This window comes from Argiope bruennichi, chromosome 7, assembly GCF_947563725.1.
Source record: "Argiope bruennichi chromosome 7, qqArgBrue1.1, whole genome shotgun sequence".
Lineage (NCBI taxonomy): Eukaryota > Metazoa > Arthropoda > Arachnida > Araneae > Araneidae > Argiope > Argiope bruennichi.
In genome coordinates, this window is record NC_079157.1 from 45,752,369 (window position 1) to 45,770,436 (window position 18,068).

The following is an 18,068-nucleotide window of genomic DNA, read 5'->3' on the forward strand; positions in this document are numbered from 1 at the left end:
ATGTTTTGAGTAAAATATCACAAAAAAGATTCCAGACGTGTCTTACGAATGGCATTTCGAACATTGAAAATAGAAGTATCAACTGTTGCTTTCCTAGTAAAACTTTTCTTATGAAAAAGTGTTAGAAATCGCGACCAGTTTTAGATTTCCTGACATTATTCAGTGTCTTTTCGTATTAAAATGAAAACGCTCTACTATTTTGTATCTGCTTTTTTCCCCTATTTTGCAACATTCTTCAAACAGGAACATTAACTCTGTTGTTTGATGTCAGGTAGCACTGCAACTGATCCCGAAGTGTAGAATATGGTCACTGTACTATACCTGGACAGCAAGTTTTTACCTGCATCCGCCGCCTTTCTTTAGATAATGTAAAAGATTTTAGTGGATACTTTGTATATTACATTGTATACATGTAAAGATAAACAAATGAGCATCTGTCTACCAGCTGACAGATTTCGTCTAAAAATGAGACATTGATGAAGAATTTCATTTTGGAGATTATGCATTAAATTACTTCATCTAGAGTGCGACGTTTTTGGAGTTAATATTTTCACATCATACCAATACTTAAATCAAAAGACTGTCATCCTATTGATGGACTGAATCCAAAATTTGAAAAATATTTCTAATTCTAGTAATAAAAACATATTCCGAATTTTCTAAATAAAATGTCTAGCATTTTGGCAAAGCCAAATAGACCATCATTCCGTCAAGAAATACCTTTCAAAATTTAGAATTTCACAATTTTTGTACATAGATGGCATACTTAATTTCACTCTTCTTTGCGTTTTATAATTATTTTAAGAAAAAGAAGTATGATTGCATAAATGTCTTTCGGTTCCATAAAGGCCTAAAATGAGAAAAATATTCCAAATCTCCTAGTCGAATTCTTTGGTGATTACAATTCCTTCTCATTTTATTCTTCGTAAATAAAAATGGAATAGAAAAATAGAATTCACCTTTGTGTCTAGCTGCAACCTTTGGTCGTTGTCAGACAAGACTTTCACTAGCAGTGGCAAATCTTGAGCGTAGCGACACATAGGTCCGGTGCTTACAAATTCAATAGTTCTGTCAGGGTGTTCTGTTCTTATTTGACAAAAAGGGAAGGTCCCCCAGTTAGATATTACACCTAAAAGAAACAAAATACAAAAACATGACAGAATAAACAATAGACTGGTTATTTGCATTAAAGAGATATTCGAACTAAATTATCTGGGTAGGAAAGTTTGTGGCGACTTTGCAGCAAGAATATTTTAAATTTAAACCAATCCTATGGATACGCTATAAGGAGTTAAAAGAATCTGTCCATGGTCTTCATCAAGGCCCTAACCTATACATTAGACTTGATGCTCTCTGTCTACTACATCAATTCTCTTTTCACGCTCTTTTAAGTATAAGTATCCAATTTAGTCAGTATGCGAAAATCTAGGCTCTCTGCAATTTTTCGTCAATATGAAGGTAGGACCTTGAAGAGGCGAGATGCTCCATTAATCATAAAGGAATCTGTTAATTGCAGTAGATTTTAAAACAAAGCATTCATATATTTATCATAAATGGAGATAAACCCATCTCGAGCTAGGCGCTCCGTCAACACCTTTCTTAAAATCTACCTATTTATTTACTTATAATCTTGAATTGAAAAGACCAATTACAATATTTGTAACTTGGCTCCAGCAGTTATTGCCCCCAATACGTTTCAATTAGGGATTGCAATACCGGTATACCGGGATACCGAATACCGGTATTTTGAGCCATTTTACAATTTCGTAATACCGGTATTCACAAGTTTAAATACCGGTTTTTCGGTATTTACTAGAAATTTTTTAAATTGTCTCCAACATAGCAAAATAGTATACGTTTTTGTTTTTATGTCTCCCTAACGGGCGAAATTAATTATCCAATTAATGGCTTAAATCTAAATTAGCGAAACATGGATTATCCCTGAAAGAAGATATTGTATCCATAACGACTAATGGAGCAACAGTTATGAAAAAAGTTGGAAAGTTGATTGGTGCAAATCAGCAATTGTGCTATGCTCTTGGAATTCAATTAGGATGTATTATACCAAAAAAATAAAGAACAGAAGAATCCAAATATTGTGGATATAGAAACTTCGGATTCCGACATTGAAGAGAGTAAGAGTGAGAGTGATATTGACAATGAAGATAATGACAATGTAATTGTGGAAGTTGATATTGCTAATGAGGATGAAATATTAACCCATCAAGAATTGCTTCCTATAATTTATAAAGTTCGAAAAATTGTTAAGATATTTAAACGTTCCCCTACAAAAAATGCCATATTACAAAAATATATACTAACTGAAAATAAAACAGAATATATGTTAATAATAGATTCTAAGACACGTTGGAACAGTTTACTCCTAATGATGGAACGGTTTTTGAAATTTAGAAATCCAATCCAAAAAGCAGTAATCGACTTAAACCTGCAAATTAATTTTTCAGACAGTGAATTCGACTTAATATCCAGAACTATATCAGCTCTACTTCCAATAAAACTGACTATAGAGGCATTATGGCTGAGAGATTTTAATTTATTAACAGCTAATGCAACAATACATTTCATGTTGCAATCATGAAAGAACAGCACACATCACTATCTGAAGAATTACATATTACATTGAAAAATCGCACAGAAGAAAGGCATACCGAAATAGAAAATGTCTTATGGTATTTACATAATTATAATGATTTTAAAAATGAAAATGAAAAAGAAGAAAAGAAAATAATCAATTCAAATCTGATTAAGTTTATAGTAAATTTTCTTACAATTTTTTACCTACAAACCTATCCACATTCAGAAGAATTCGGTTCAGTTATCGAAGAATATGATAACACTATTGTCGATAGTGAAAAGGAATTATCTCTTGAACAAAAATTAGAATTAGCAATAAATAAAAAAAAATTCAACGAACCAAAATACAATACAGAAATCAGCTATATCCAAAACCATCCGACGAAAAATTGATTTATTTGAAGATGAGGAATTTAGAGGTAAATACTTAGTAAAAGTATATCGCGTATTGCTAACAGTATCACCAACTAGCGTACATGCCGAAAGAGCGTTTTCGACAGCTGGTAATTTTTACACAAAATTACTTTTCAGCTTTAACGACAGTACAATTGATGCATCATGTTTTTTAGATCACATTTCAAAAATTTGTAATAGTACCGCAGAATGAATTCCGATAATTACACTTTTTTTGTGATCAAAATAAATAAGTTGTCCCTTTACTTTTTTGTGATTCTTTATATACTGTTATAATTTATAAGTTCCATATTATTTTTTGTGATGTTTACACTCTGCTATAAAATTGGCAAATAAAACAAAGAAACACCTTGTTTTCTTTCTTTTTTCTAAAATTTCTAATACCTTTCTTTTTTCTAAATTTTCTTAATACCGGGATACCGGTATTAAAACCGGTATCCCGGTATTAAGATCTAAAAAATACCGAATACCGGTATTTAAATTTTGGTCCGGTATTGCAATCCCTAGTTTCAATTTAATGCGGTTACGTTAAATTTGAATCTTAATGTTATCTCTCATCAATAAATTCATGCTTAAATTTCGCATTCTATCTTTATCATCAAATTTAAAAAGATACCTTATAGTTGAAATGGAAGTATAACTATTTTCTGTTCAACCCTTCAAAAGATGAAATTTAATTCCGAGTATGGATCACTTGAAGTTCAATCGCATTAAACTCGTGAATGATTCCTAAATACAATCTTATAGCGAATAAATTTTTATACAACATAACTATAAATTTTGCCCAGTGAATTAAAAACTCATAAATATTTATCCAATCGTAATTAATTCGCATGCGAGTTTCAACAAAATCGTTTGAACTTGCTCAAGACGATAACAATGAATACATTTTGGTTTTTTTTTCTCTTAATTATGGCTTATATAAGCTACCTAAGCTTGGCTGCTTAGTTTCTGTTTCTGGCTAGTTATGGCTTATACTGTTACCTAAAGCATATATAAATACTCTTGCCCATAAAGACCCTTCTGCAGTGCTGAATTTTTACACATATATAAGGATTCATTTATAGATAAAAAAGACCATCATACAGCGCCATCACAGGAACTGTTCAATATTAGTTCCACGAGCATGGGTTACAACATATAAATTGGCCATCAGCAAGTCCCAAGCCAAAATGTTTACAGAACGACAACATATTAGAAAGGCATAACAAACTGAAATCTATTCCATCGAATTAAAAGTTTATTTATTCAACATAGGGTATTCTGTTATTTTTAATGAACTCTAGCATGTGCTAATGAACTATTTTAACATCACTGATCTCCGCCAAGGTCGTTCATTCCAGTCTTCTTCAAGGTAGTCATTGAAAATAACATTCTTGACATCTATCCCAACATTTATCTTGACTAACATTAGGTCCCGATATGTTTCACTCTTGTAAAGAAGATTTGGGGCGTATTAGAAAGGCATAACAAACAACGATCTCCGGTCAGATTCAAAGGTTCGTACGCTTTATTTGTTTAATTCATGGTATTCTCTTAACTTAATGAACTCTAGTATGTACCTATGAATCATTTTATCATTATTGATCTCACCTCAAGGTCGTTCATCCAAGTATATTCTACCGATTCATTCACTGAAATTTAAATTCTTTTCGTTCTAGAAACCAAAATAAAAAATCGTATTAATAAATTAATTAAAAATAATTTTTAAAATATATCTTTGTTATTTCACTAAACTATTAGCGATGAGCTTAAAATAATAATATTAAGCATTTTTTTATTTTAATTATTTTCTAATTTCTAATATTATAAATGTAGAGTTTTAATTAGCGGCCATTACCATTCCACTGTTATACTAAATGCATCCAATTCAATTTAGTTTTATTGTATTGTAATAGATGGCACCACGGGTTCTACTAATCGAAAGTGCTAGGTCACGTGACCATAAATTTGAAAAAGCGAGCTGTTGGCATTAGCTCGGGGGGAGAGGAGAGCAGAGCAGATCGGAGAAGGAGAGGCGTTACATAGCTTAGCTATGAGCAGACATCTGGTTAGGCTTCGCCCTTGGTGTCATCTAAATATTTTACTTCTAACTTTAATGTAAATAATGTTTCCCGTCCTAATTGTTAATATCCTTTTAATTTTGTTTACTGTAAATAAACTATTTGTTTTTCTTTAAAAGTTTTCTTAATCAGTACCCTAGACACTGATCCAAATGGGATTGAATGGGCATTTTGTCCCACCCAGTCCTACAAACTTGGGGGCACGGCCCGGATTTTGAATCAACGTTAAAGAAAACTCCAGCATCCAGTCTCCTCTTCAAATAAGTATACAACGGAAGGGTCCCCACCTGTGCAACGGAAGAATGTGTGTTCTTGCATATCAAATGTCAAAAGCGTCATCAGTGAAAAAATTGTGTCTCAAAAGCATCATCAGTCAAAAAATCTTACCTGGAAAGCATCATCAACGGAAAAATTATCGAAACACCGAAAAGAAGTGTGCACCGCCGAGTAAAATATAAAACGTTGTGTCGTCGCATACAGCTACTGAGCAAGATTCGCGTAAGTACTTTGAAATATTTTGTCTACGTTCCAGAATTGAATCGCCGACCTGAAAGTAATCTATTGACGCTCTCCAGTTCTTTTTATTTAAATATATGTAACAATCCATTTGTTTAAATCCATTGATAACTGTTGTGTATAAAAATTTCAGCTTCATTAATGTGTTTGATATATATAGTAACAGATTTCAGTTTTGTTTTTGAAGTGTCTATTCTATAATAAACGTAGGGAAATTAATTATAAGTAAACTATTGATTAATTAAAAATTATTATTTTATTGAAAAAAAAATATTTTTTCTGTTTTGAGTTCTGAATTTAACTTGTTTTTTTTGAAATTTGTATGCACTATTCTGTTTTTCTATTGATTGATATTCGAGTTTGATTTTTGTTAACCCGGCACAAGCTAAGAATCCGTTCAGGAGCATACGCCGGAAAAACAAACCTCATTCCTTCCTCCCTTCCAATCGCCGAATCAACGGCAGGGCAATGACCTCGAGTGGCGCGCCTTAGGATTCCAGAGTCCAAATCAAGAGTTCCACTTGTATGAAATCTTTTTTCTTATTATTTGTGTATATTATTTTATGCTAGATTTTTGTACGGGTTCATTTTATCGGATTCATTCCGATATCCTTAAAAAGGAAACGAAAGTATATATATATATATCGTGTCGAAGGAAACTTAACTGATATTCAAATAATTTTTCCTAGCTGCATAAATTAATATTAACGAAAGAGATTTTTTTTTTAATATTTTACTTGTGATCTCAAATGAAATATCCGATATTCTTACTATCTGAAATTTATTGCTGAAAGTTAATCATGGTTTTCTAATAAAGTATTTTATCTTCTATTCATTCCAATAGCATTTTGAATTAAGGAAACCAGTCGAATTGTTAAAAATATTGTTTTATATACCAATGTTGTAGATAATTCATTCACTTTCGGTTTAAATTCGAACAATATTTTTGATTTAATTTTGAATTTTGCTTATATTTTGAATTAATTTTGAATTTTGCTTATATTTTGAATTAATTTTGAATTTTGCTTATATTTTGAATTAATTTTGAATCTTACTTTTATTTTGATTTAATTTTGAATTTTACTAATATTTTGATGTAATTTTGGGCTTTTCTACTTTACAATTGTTTTATTGTCACTAGCATTATTTTGAAAGTTATTATCAGTGTCATTTTTTTCAATCTATAATTTCAGAGTGGAACTGTTTTAAAACTAATTTGTGCATTTTGAGATATAGTTTTAAAGAATTGGTTTTAAATTTCCCAAAGATTAATTTTTAATTTCGAGTTTGAAGCGAAACTAATCTAATTTGGCATTTAATTGAATACGCCAAAGCATAGAGAATTTTAGATACATTTCAAAATTAATACAGTTTGGCACCAGGTCCCTTTTTCTCTCAAAATGGCTTTCTTACTAAAAGGCAAGAAAGAAGATTTAATTGCTCTCGCGAAACAATTCGGCGTATCTGTTGAATCCGACTTGACGAAACCCAAAATTAAAGATCTGATTTTGAAAAGCGAAGATTATGATGAGGAAGATGCCAAAGCGATGTTAGATAGTATCATTGAGGACAGACATCTAGCAGAAGTAGAAAAACAAAACGAAAGAGAAGAGCGATTGCGGAAGGAGGAACGTGAGCACGAACTTCAGAAGTGGAGAATCCGAGCTCAAAGAAATGTTGGTCATGGAAACTCGGCAGATACTTCAATAACGAATAAGGCTTCGCAAGAGATGTTCCACCGATTCAACATGAAAGATGACATAAGTTTAAATTTAACGCTATTTGAGCACCATGCCAATTTGGCGTTATTGCCAAAAGAGCAATGGGTCCAGAAGCTACTAGGATTAATTCCTCTGGAGATTGCTCATTTAATTGCTCGAGAACCTGAGGAAAAATCGAACGATTACGAACATGTGAAGAATCTGTTGTTACAGAGATTCAAGTTGTCACCGGAGAAATTTCGACAGTTGTTTGTTTCACATCAAAAAGCTCCTGAGAAAACATGGCAAGATTTCTATCATGAATTGCAGACTTATTTTGACGGATGGGTAACAGGGCTGAAAATAGACACCTACGAGAAGTTACGTGAACTTATTATCGCTGACCAGATGAAACGGAAGGCACCACCAGAGTTACAGAATCACTTTCTTGATGAGTGGTCATCCATAAATTCACCTGCTGATGTGGCGAGAAAATTCGAGCAATATGACGATGTCAGGAGGACATTGAAACCAAAAGCACCAGATCTATTCTTCAGAAGGAAAGATGAAGTTCAAGGAGCAAATAAATTTCAGAATTACCCACGAAGACCAGCGAATTTCCGGGATGGAAATGACAAGTTCGAGAAGAGACCTTTGCAGCTAAATAGAAACTCATGCGTCGAGAAGAATAAACCATGGAGACCTGTGAATTGTTGTTACTGCCAGACACTAGGACATTTTGGCGTAGATTGTCCACGACGACCCAAAAATACGAAAAGTAATAAGCCTTTGGCGCCTATTGTACAAGTTTGCTCTGAACTTTCACGAGAGAAAATGAGAACAAGAAAAGTAGCTTTAAGAAGCAAAAATTTCTATGCATTAATCGACACTGGTAGTTCAGTCACACTCCTCCGAGAAGATATTTGCAAACAAATCATCAAACCTTCAGAACTCTCGAGAGAAACGATTATATTATCTGGTTTAGGAAAATCACAAGTCAAAACAAAAGGGTCATTTCGGCAAGATATCGAATTAGATGGACAAAAATATTCTCTGACATGGCATGTGGTGCCTACGTCATATTTAGATTTTCAGGCAATTATTGGTTCAGACATCTTAGAACAAGCCTCACTTGACTTCGCCAAAGAAGGTGTTAAATTTCGAAGAAGAGAAGACGTAGAAATATTTTCCATGCATGCACAGCTATATGAGGCAAGACCAAAAGATGAAATCGAAATAGAGCACATTTCTAGTCCAGAAGTAAGAAAAGAATTATCGGAGCTAATTTCCAGTTACAAACCAGAAAAAACTGAAAGTACGGATGTATCCATGAGAATTATTTTAAAGGACGATATTCCAGTTTACCAACCTGCAAGAAGACTCTCATTTCCAGAGAATCAAGCAGTGAATAAACAAATCGACGAATGGTTAGAACAAGGGATAATCAGAACCAGCTCATCTGAGTACGCGAGTCCAATCGTATTAGTAAAGAAAAAAGATGGTACTACTAGGTTATGCATCGATTATAGAAAATTAAACAAAAAGCTCATCAAAGACCGTTTCCCATTGCCGTTAATAGAAGACGTTTTGGATAAACTCCAAGAAGCTAAAGTATACACTACCCTTGATTTAAGAAACGGATTTTTTCATGTCGACGTAAACGAAAACTGTAAACACTTCACGTCTTTTGTAGTTCCTGATGGACAATTCGAATTCAACAAGGTACCTTTTGGTCTGAGTACCAGTCCTAGCGTGTTCCAGAGGTATGTGTACAGTATTTTCCGAGAACTTATGCGTAAAGGCATTGTGATAATTTACATGGACGACTTAATAATTCCAGCTAAAGACGAAATTGAAGGGCTCGAAAAGTTAAAGAAAGTGTTTGAAGTAGCTTCCAAATTTGGCTTAGAAATAAAATTTCAAAAATGTCAATTTCTGCAGAAGAGAGTAGAGTTTTTAGGTCACATCGTCGAAAACGGGACAATCCGTCCGTCAACAGCGAAAACGTTAGCAGTAAAAAAATTTCCAGTACCGACAACGGTCAAACAAGTTCAAAGTTTCCTTGGCCTAACCGGCTATTTTCGCAAGTTCATTCCTCAGTATTCAAAGATAGCAAAACCACTGAGTGACCTGACTAGAAAGGATACTCCATTTGTGTTTAACCAGCCACAATTTGAAGCATTCGAAAAGCTCAAGAAAATATTAACAGAAGGTCCAGTGTTAAATATATTTCGACAAGGAAGAAAAACAGAACTACATACGGACGCAAGTCAACATGGGTATGGAGCCATTTTACTGCAAGAAGGCGAAGATAGAAAACTGCATCCGATCCAATACATGTCTCATAAAACCTCTCCAGCGGAAGAAAAGTATAGTAGCTACGAATTAGAAGTCCTCGCCATTGTCACCGCACTTAAGAAATTTCACACCTACCTTTTAGGTAATCACTTCAAGATTGTTACAGACTGCTCCGCTTTCCAAAAGACTATGGATAAAAAGGACTTAGTCACTCGAATAGCCAGATGGGCACTTCAGTTAGAAGAATTTGACTACGAAATTATTCATCGACCAGGTAAAAGAATGCAACATGTAGATGCTCTAAGCAGAAATCCGGTAGCGGTAATATCAAACGAAACTATTACAGCAAGATTGAAAACAGCCCAGCAAGAGGATGAAAATGTCCAAAATTTCAGATCGGCCATCAGCGGCAGTGTTAATCAAGAAAATTTTTTCGAAAGAAACGAAATTTTATATAAATATGAAAATGGTCGGGAATTAATAGTTGTTCCAAGAGATATGCAAACCGAATTAATCAAATTAGCTCATGAAAAGGGACACTTTTCAACAACTAAGACCGAAGAAATCATCAAGCAAGAATTCTTTATTCCAAATCTAACCAAACGAGTACAAAATGTAATCCTGAACTGTGTATCATGTATACTAGCGAATAAGAAAAGTGGGAAGAAAGAAGGATTTTTAAACCCTATTCCTAAAGAAGATATACCACTAAGTACCTATCATGTCGATTTTATAGGTCCTATGCCATCCACGAACAAGAAATATCAACATATCCTAACAGTTGTTGATGCATTTACCAAATTTACTTGGCTATACCCTGTCAAATCTACTTCTACCGAGGACGCACTTGACAAATTAAGACTACAACAGAAAACGTTTGGCAATCCAAGGAGAATTATCACTGATAGAGGATCAGCATTCACCTCTACAGCCTTTAGTGAATATTGTATCGACGAGAATATCCAGCATTTACAAACAACAACAGGTGTACCTCGAGGAAACGGCCAAGTAGAAAGAGTACATCGCACCCTCATACCTGTCTTGACCAAATTGTCAATAGATGACCCTACAAAATGGTACAAGCATGTAGACAAACTACAGAGAGTTCTTAACAGTACCTCAAACCGCAGTACCAAGTGGACACCTTTTGAACTGTTAATTGGCACCACAATGAGGAATAAAGAAGATCTCCGAATACGAGACTTACTGTTGGAAGAATTAATAGAAGAATTACAAGAACAGAGAGATCTACTTCGGCAAGACGCAAAAGCAAACATCCAGAATATACAGGCTGAAAATAAAAAGAACTATGATAAAAAGCGCAAGAAAGCTCCAGTATATCAGAAAGGGGATTTGGTAGCCATTCAACGAACTCAATTCGGGACTGGACTAAAGCTAAGACCTAGATTTTTAGGACCATATAAAATTATAAAAGTAAAGCCGAAAGACAAGTACGACGTTGAAAAAATAGGCGACCATGAAGGTCCGAATCAGACCACGTCGTCAGCTGATATGATGAAATTTTACTCACCTGGTTGAATAAAGCGAAATCAGGGCGATTGTTAGTAACCGTATTTTATTCTGTAATGTATTCCATTTTTATGTCTATTTTTATATTCTTTTAACATAATTGTGCTTCAATGAATGTGCACGTATGTTTTTTTTCCATGCTCCGTCCATTATATTTTTCTTTTGTAGTGAACTTCTGTCTTGAGTTATCATCAATTATGTAAACTGTGTTTTCCTTTAAATTGTGCATTTATATTTTATACATTTTTTCCAGTTATGCATTTAGCAAATTATTACTACTAGTGTAACGTTCTTCTCTATTAAGTATCAACGTATTTAAAGTGAATTTCTGAATTTGTTTCCTTTAATAACAGCTTGGCCGAGTGGAATTTAATGTCAATTTTGAGTGCCAGCATGTAAACAACGATGAGGTCATCGTTCTATCAGGATTGGCCGAGTTGTAGAGTTTTAATTAGCGGCCATTACCATTCCACTGTTATACTAAATGCATCCAATTCAATTTAGTTTTATTGTATTGTAATAGATGGCACCACGGGTTCTACTAATCGAAAGTGCTAAGTCACGTGACCATAAATTTGAAAAAGCGAGCTGTTGGCATTAGCTCGGGGGGAGAGGAGAGCAGAGCAGATCGGAGAAGGAGAGGCGTTACATAGCTTAGCTATGAGCAGACATCTGGTTAGGCTTCGCCCTTGGTGTCATCTAAATATTTTACTTCTAACTTTAATGTAAATAATGTTTCCCGTCCTAATTGTTAATATCCTTTTAATTTTGTTTACTGTAAATAAACTATTTGTTTTTCTTTAAAAGTTTTCTTAATCAGTACCCTAGACACTGATCCAAATGGGATTGAATGGGCATTTTGTCCCACCCAGTCCTACATAAATATTTTAGGAATTATATTAAATTCATTTTTATAAATAATAAAAGAATTTCAAAATAATTTTGTTTCCTCAAATTCACCAACAGATTGTACTACCTCCACAAAATAAAAATGTCATTGCATTAATCGAGTAAACGATAATTAAATTCTGAAAATATTAAGAAAGTGCATTACTATCGCGAACACACAATTGCACACAACGATTTTATAAATCATCGGGAAAAAAGGGGGAGAAAAAAAATTGATCACAAAATTTAACGTTTGCAAAAACTGGAAGACTTAAATAAAAATGAAAAAGCTAGGATGAAAGCAGTTAATGTTAATAAGATATTTATGATAGAAACTTACCTTTCGAAGGTTTGTGTCCATAAATTCCGCAGAAAGATGAAGGAATTCGAATGCTCCCAGCAATATCATTTCCGATGCCGAAAAGGGCACCAGCGGAAGTGATGATAGCACCTTCCCCTCCTACAAATCAAAAATAATCATGACAGTACCAGTATGAAGTATATTCAACAGCACAGCTTCTCGTACAGTACTAGCACAGTACAGAACTAGTACGAAATATATTCAACAGCATAGCTTCTCGTACAGTACTAGCACAGTACAGAACTAGTATGAAGTATATTCAACAGCATAGCTTCTCGTACAGTACTAGCATAGTATGAAGTATATTCAACAGCACAGCTTCTTGTACAGTACTATCACAGTACAGAACTACTATGAAGTATATTCAACAGCATAGCTTCTCGTACAAAACTAGTATGAAATATTTCCAATAGCATAGTTTCTCGCACAGTACATAACTAGTATGAAGTATATTCAACAGCATAGCTTCTCGTACAGTACTAGCACAGTACAGAACTAGTATGAAGTATATTCAACAGCATAGCTTTTCGTACAGTAGTAGCACAATACAGAATTAATATGATGTATATTCAACAGCATAGCTACTCGTACAGTACTAGTATGAAGTATTTCCAACAGCATAGCTTCTCGTACAGTACTAACACAGTACCGAACTAGTATGAAGTATATTCAACAGCATAGCCTCTTGTACAATACTAGTATGAAATATTTCCAACAGCATAGTTTCTCGTACAGTACTAACACAGTACCGAACTAGTATGAAGTATATTCAACAGCATAGCCTCTTGTACAATACTAGTATGAAATATTTCCAACAGCATAGTTTCTCGTACAGTACTAGCACAATACTGAACTAGTATGAAGTATATTCAACAGCACAGCTTCTCGTACAGTACTAGTATGAAGTATTTCCAACAGCATAGCTTCTCGTACAGTACTAACACAGTACAGTACTAGTATGAAGTATATTCAACAGCATAGCTTCTCGTACAGTACTAGTATGAAGTATTTCCAACAGCATAGCTTCTCGTACAGTACAAACACAGTACAGAACTAGCATGAAGTATATTCAACAGCATAGCTTCCCGTACAGTACTAACATAGTACAGTAATAATATGAAGTATTTCCAACAGCATAGCATTTATCCTCATAGTTAGGTATTTGGATAAATATTCTATAATATTTTAGATTTCATCTGCAATTTTATTGAGCAGCAAGGCATTGCTATTTATAAACCTAATTTTTGAAATTTAAAATAATCCGATAACAAATAACTGTATACAGAGCAATAATAAGAAATAATTTAATAAAAGTAATTTTTAAAAACACTTCTTGCTTTCTCGTATACGTAGTATAGAGAGTGTATAGTAATCGTCAAAAAAAAAAAAAAAAAAAAAAAAAAAAAATCGAACTCGTGATTTGACGAATTCCCACGTTTTAGACCTTAATGAGTACGAAAATCACATTTTTAGAAATGTCTGCCTGTGACAAAGATAACTGAAAAACGTTTTGAGCTAGACAGTTGAAATTTTTTATGCAATCTTTCCACCAAATTTGCAGATTTCTATCAAATTTTGAATAAAATCTGTTCGGAGGAGGTCCATCTGTCCGCCTATTAGATTAGAAGTTAACACATAATTACAAAACGAAGAGAGCTAGATAGATAAAAATTAGTGCGCAGATTTAACATCAAAGCGTAGACACCTACCAAATGAATCATCAAATCCAATACTGTCTGGGGGGTGACTGTCTGTCGGTCTGTACTTTCAGAAGCAAATAAACGTGACAACTCAAAAACACAATGACTTAAATATATCAAATTTGGTGTGTGATTTTTTGACAAAAAGTTCAGTTTTGTGTCAAATTTTTATTTCAATCGGTTGAAACAAATCCCCAATCGTGTTTAAATCACAAATTCAATTTGCGGATACTATTCATCTCAGGCCAGGGATTAATCGCCAAATAATTCGCCAAGCATAACACCATAGATACAATAAAAATGATACTTTCACGCCAAAAGTTAATATTTCGTAACTATTGTATGTCAGTGTCATGTAAGGCATTCTCTAGCAAGACAAATTTATTAGCGAGTAAGCCAGAATGTTTTGGGAAGACCACCCCACCGGTTTTATTTAGCGTCCAGTTAAGTAGAATTTTTTTGTTCCAAATATTTTCTATTTCCATTTGGGGCTCCAATGTGGTGGTATGTAGATTATTCTGATCCATGCAGGAAGCAACAGGACGAATGTTTTTAGGAACATTTCTTTTAATAATCACATTCACACACTTAAAACAAGCACAAACACAAAACATTCACGCGCGCGGCTTCACAGTTCAGCGTCACATCTCATTCCAATTACAATCGCAATGCACTATGGGATGACATATGGGATGGCCTAAACAGGTATCGCCATCTAGTATCCAAAAGAGAAGATAAGAGTAATGCAACTGCTACACAATTTAATTATTGTAAATCTTTACGAATAATTAGTCATCAAATTCTCTAACAAATAGTGCCGCCATCTTATTGTCATTTTTATATGCACAAGCATAGATATTTCCATGGAGCTGGAACAGACACACAGACTTCCCGTAAACATATTTCCTCCATAATTTTAGAGATCCATGTCTGCATATCAAATTTTTATATATGTTGTCATGAAGATGTAAAGAACTACGCCGTTTAAACAAACAATTAGATTTATCAGAACGACCCACAATAGCGGGAGACTGAGAACTTACCCGTAACTGATGGGACTCGGCTTTTAAACACATATAGAACGTTCGAGAATAATTATATTCGAATATTTTCGAAAGATCTAGAATATTCCAGAACTTAGATAAACAATAGATAACATTTTAAGGTAAGGAATTCCAGTCTTTGGATAAAACACCGTGGCTGCGATTTGAACTACGGACCAACCAAATGCACTGAGATGCTATGCCAATTGAACCATGGCGATTGCTAGCTATTCTTATTTGTGCGGCAATATACAAATACATATAATTCTTTCCGTTATTGTAATTCCGTTACATATAATTCTTCCGTCCGTTAATTATTCCGTTATTACAAAGACAAACATATAAATTATTAATAGTATTAAAAAGCTTCAATAGGTATCCTTACGAGTTTCAGTTTTGAATGTTGAAAGATATCGAAAGGCAGCTGATTTGATATGAAGAAAGCAAGTAATTTTTGCATAAGAACATTCAATCGTTTACGTAAAGAGAGAATTCTACAGCAGGTTTTTTGTCACTCAATTAAATGAAATAAAAAGATACACCAGGTTATGTGCACATCACAGATTTAATGAGTTGAGTGATATAATATAATATTGTAGGTACGCAAACATATCAGGTACACGAAATTGATCCAGAATATCAAGGACTCGGTATCAGTTTTCTGACTCGAATAAATACTGAATGCAAATCTCCTCAGTCCTCGACTTCATTGTTTCCGATAGGGCGATACTATGTCATTCTGAAGCAAAGTATTCCGCCGCTGTAGTCTAGTTCATCATCATGCTTCTGCGATACGTAATGAATCAGCATGCGTGATGTTCTTTTTTAATAATATATATTTCATTCTCAACAATTACATTCGAGTTCGAATTGCTTACAATGCTTCCTTTACACTTCGTATATGAAAAAGTAAAAATCAATGGAAGTGCTCATCTTCGAATTTCTTGAACAGTTACCCGATTTGTTAATAAGATTTTATCGACGAGTTGCCGAGCAAACGGACCTGATGCATGGTAAACTTTCGATTCGAATGTGCTCTTGAAGGTAGTGAGAGGGGAATGCCACCTCAAGTATCATCCTCGTCTTCGGACCATGGTTCGAAATTAAGAGGTCTTTTCAATACAGGCCTATGTTGTTTCAAAGTGGGTCGTAAAGGTAACTAAATTGAATTACATTGATTATTGTGCACTTAACTATTACGAAACGGTTTAGTCGAAAGTATAGATTTTGTGAATAGATCGAGTATATATTTTTTAACACTTTTCTTTCCATTATCATATCTTTCTGTTACCACAGATCAATAATTCTGATGACAATAAACATATGCCAAACTTTATCCATTTACCTCAATGAGTTTTAGACTTATGGCGATCTTATAAACACAGATATATTGACAGAAACTTACTTTTTTGATGGATTTGTTCCTAAATTTAACATTTATCAAAAGTTTTGGTGCAATGATCAGATTTTGAAATTCAAATTCCCAGCTTGTAGTGATTTTACGTATCGTGTTCATATCGCACGGAGAAACAGATTAATATATCAATCTGTCGATTGATTTGGTCTGAATTGAGGTGCTAATCTATATTTCTGATGATGAAAACAATTTGACAAATTTTATTCGCCATACTCAATTTGTTTTTGAGCATACAGAAATTTTATTCGCCAAGCTCGATTTGTTTTTGGCATACAGAAACAGATATAATTCTAACTAGTAAGAGTGGTTTCCATACAACCTTCTCGATATTTTTTAATGCAGGTCTTATCCTTTTAATACTTGAGTGGAGTACTCAGATTTTTATTTTTAGAGTCCGGCATATGAGCATATTGGGCTTTTTAGTACTATAAAGATAGCCAAGTGCGCATTTTTGATGCCTTTATTTACACCTATTAAAATCAAATTTTGACACAGAGTTATAATTTTAAAAACGAGATCATTTAACATACTTCAATTATATAAAATCATCTCGTTTTTGTGTTATTGCGCTTGTACGAATCTGAATGTACAAATAGACAGATGTACAATCCATCTTTTGATCAAAATCTGATACATCTACTCTTTAAGGCTACACAGTACATAAAAAAATCATTGAAAAAATCTGAAAACAATTTAGAGGCTCATATAAATTGAATATTTCTAAATATGTCTATAAAATTTTAGAGCTGTGTAATGTACAGCTCTAAAATTTTATATTATTTTTATAAAAGTACATGTACAGTGGACATGTACTTTTTACTAAGCTATTGAAAAAATTTTGACCGGACAGAAAACATCTGCTGATAATCTGCTAAAACAGAACCCGATAAATAATAAATTATTATATTTTTTACCACTCTCAAATCCTTATAGTAAAACTGAAATGTAATAAGTCATTTAGTTTTGTATACATCCGTGATTTTACTTATAAAAATGAACGTTTTAAGATAAAGTGTTTTTTTTGTTTTTTTTTTATTTTTGTTGTTTACAATTTTCGACAAACTAAACTTCTACAATAATGAAAACAAAGGAGTTTAAGTTTGTAGCAGAAACTTACAATTAATCAACTCTGAGCCATGTATTTAATTTTTTAAGTGGTTATGATTAAGATTTTTGAAATATTGATCATTCGTAAATTTTTCTTTATGCATTCATTAAATAGACATAATATTTTATTTCAATAATTTTTTTGCAATTTTTTTAATTTTAAATAAATTAATTAATATTATGAAAAATAGACAAATTTAATTGTTTCATATCATGGTATTGATGGATAAAGAATTTAAATTCATTTTTTCCATGCTGCATTTTAGCTTATATTATTTTTTGAAAGCCTGAGGCTCTTTTAAAAAATAAAAGAGTGGTGAGAATATTTTTTGTAAATGTTCTAAAATATATGTTTTATAAAACTTGCGATGAAATTAGCTCTATGACATGTAGTAATTTTTTAAAAAAGGTTCAAAATCAAAATTAATGCATTTTT

The 18,068-nt window shown here is 33.2% G+C and overlaps 1 protein-coding gene across 2 annotated transcripts in view; it reads right to left on the bottom strand.

Annotated features, from left to right (window-relative positions):
- LOC129976299 (fatty-acid amide hydrolase 2-B-like) overlaps positions 1 to 18,068 on the bottom strand; it is a 51,372-nt gene that overhangs the window by 3,859 nt on the left and 29,445 nt on the right. For both annotated transcript variants that reach the window (XM_056089795.1, XM_056089794.1), the window contains exons 5-6: positions 12,345 to 12,464; positions 960 to 1,129 (exon numbers count right to left, since the gene is read on the bottom strand). In XM_056089795.1, coding sequence (XP_055945770.1) covers positions 960 to 1,129; positions 12,345 to 12,464 — 290 coding nt within the window. The remainder of the gene's footprint in view (positions 1 to 959; positions 1,130 to 12,344; positions 12,465 to 18,068) is intronic.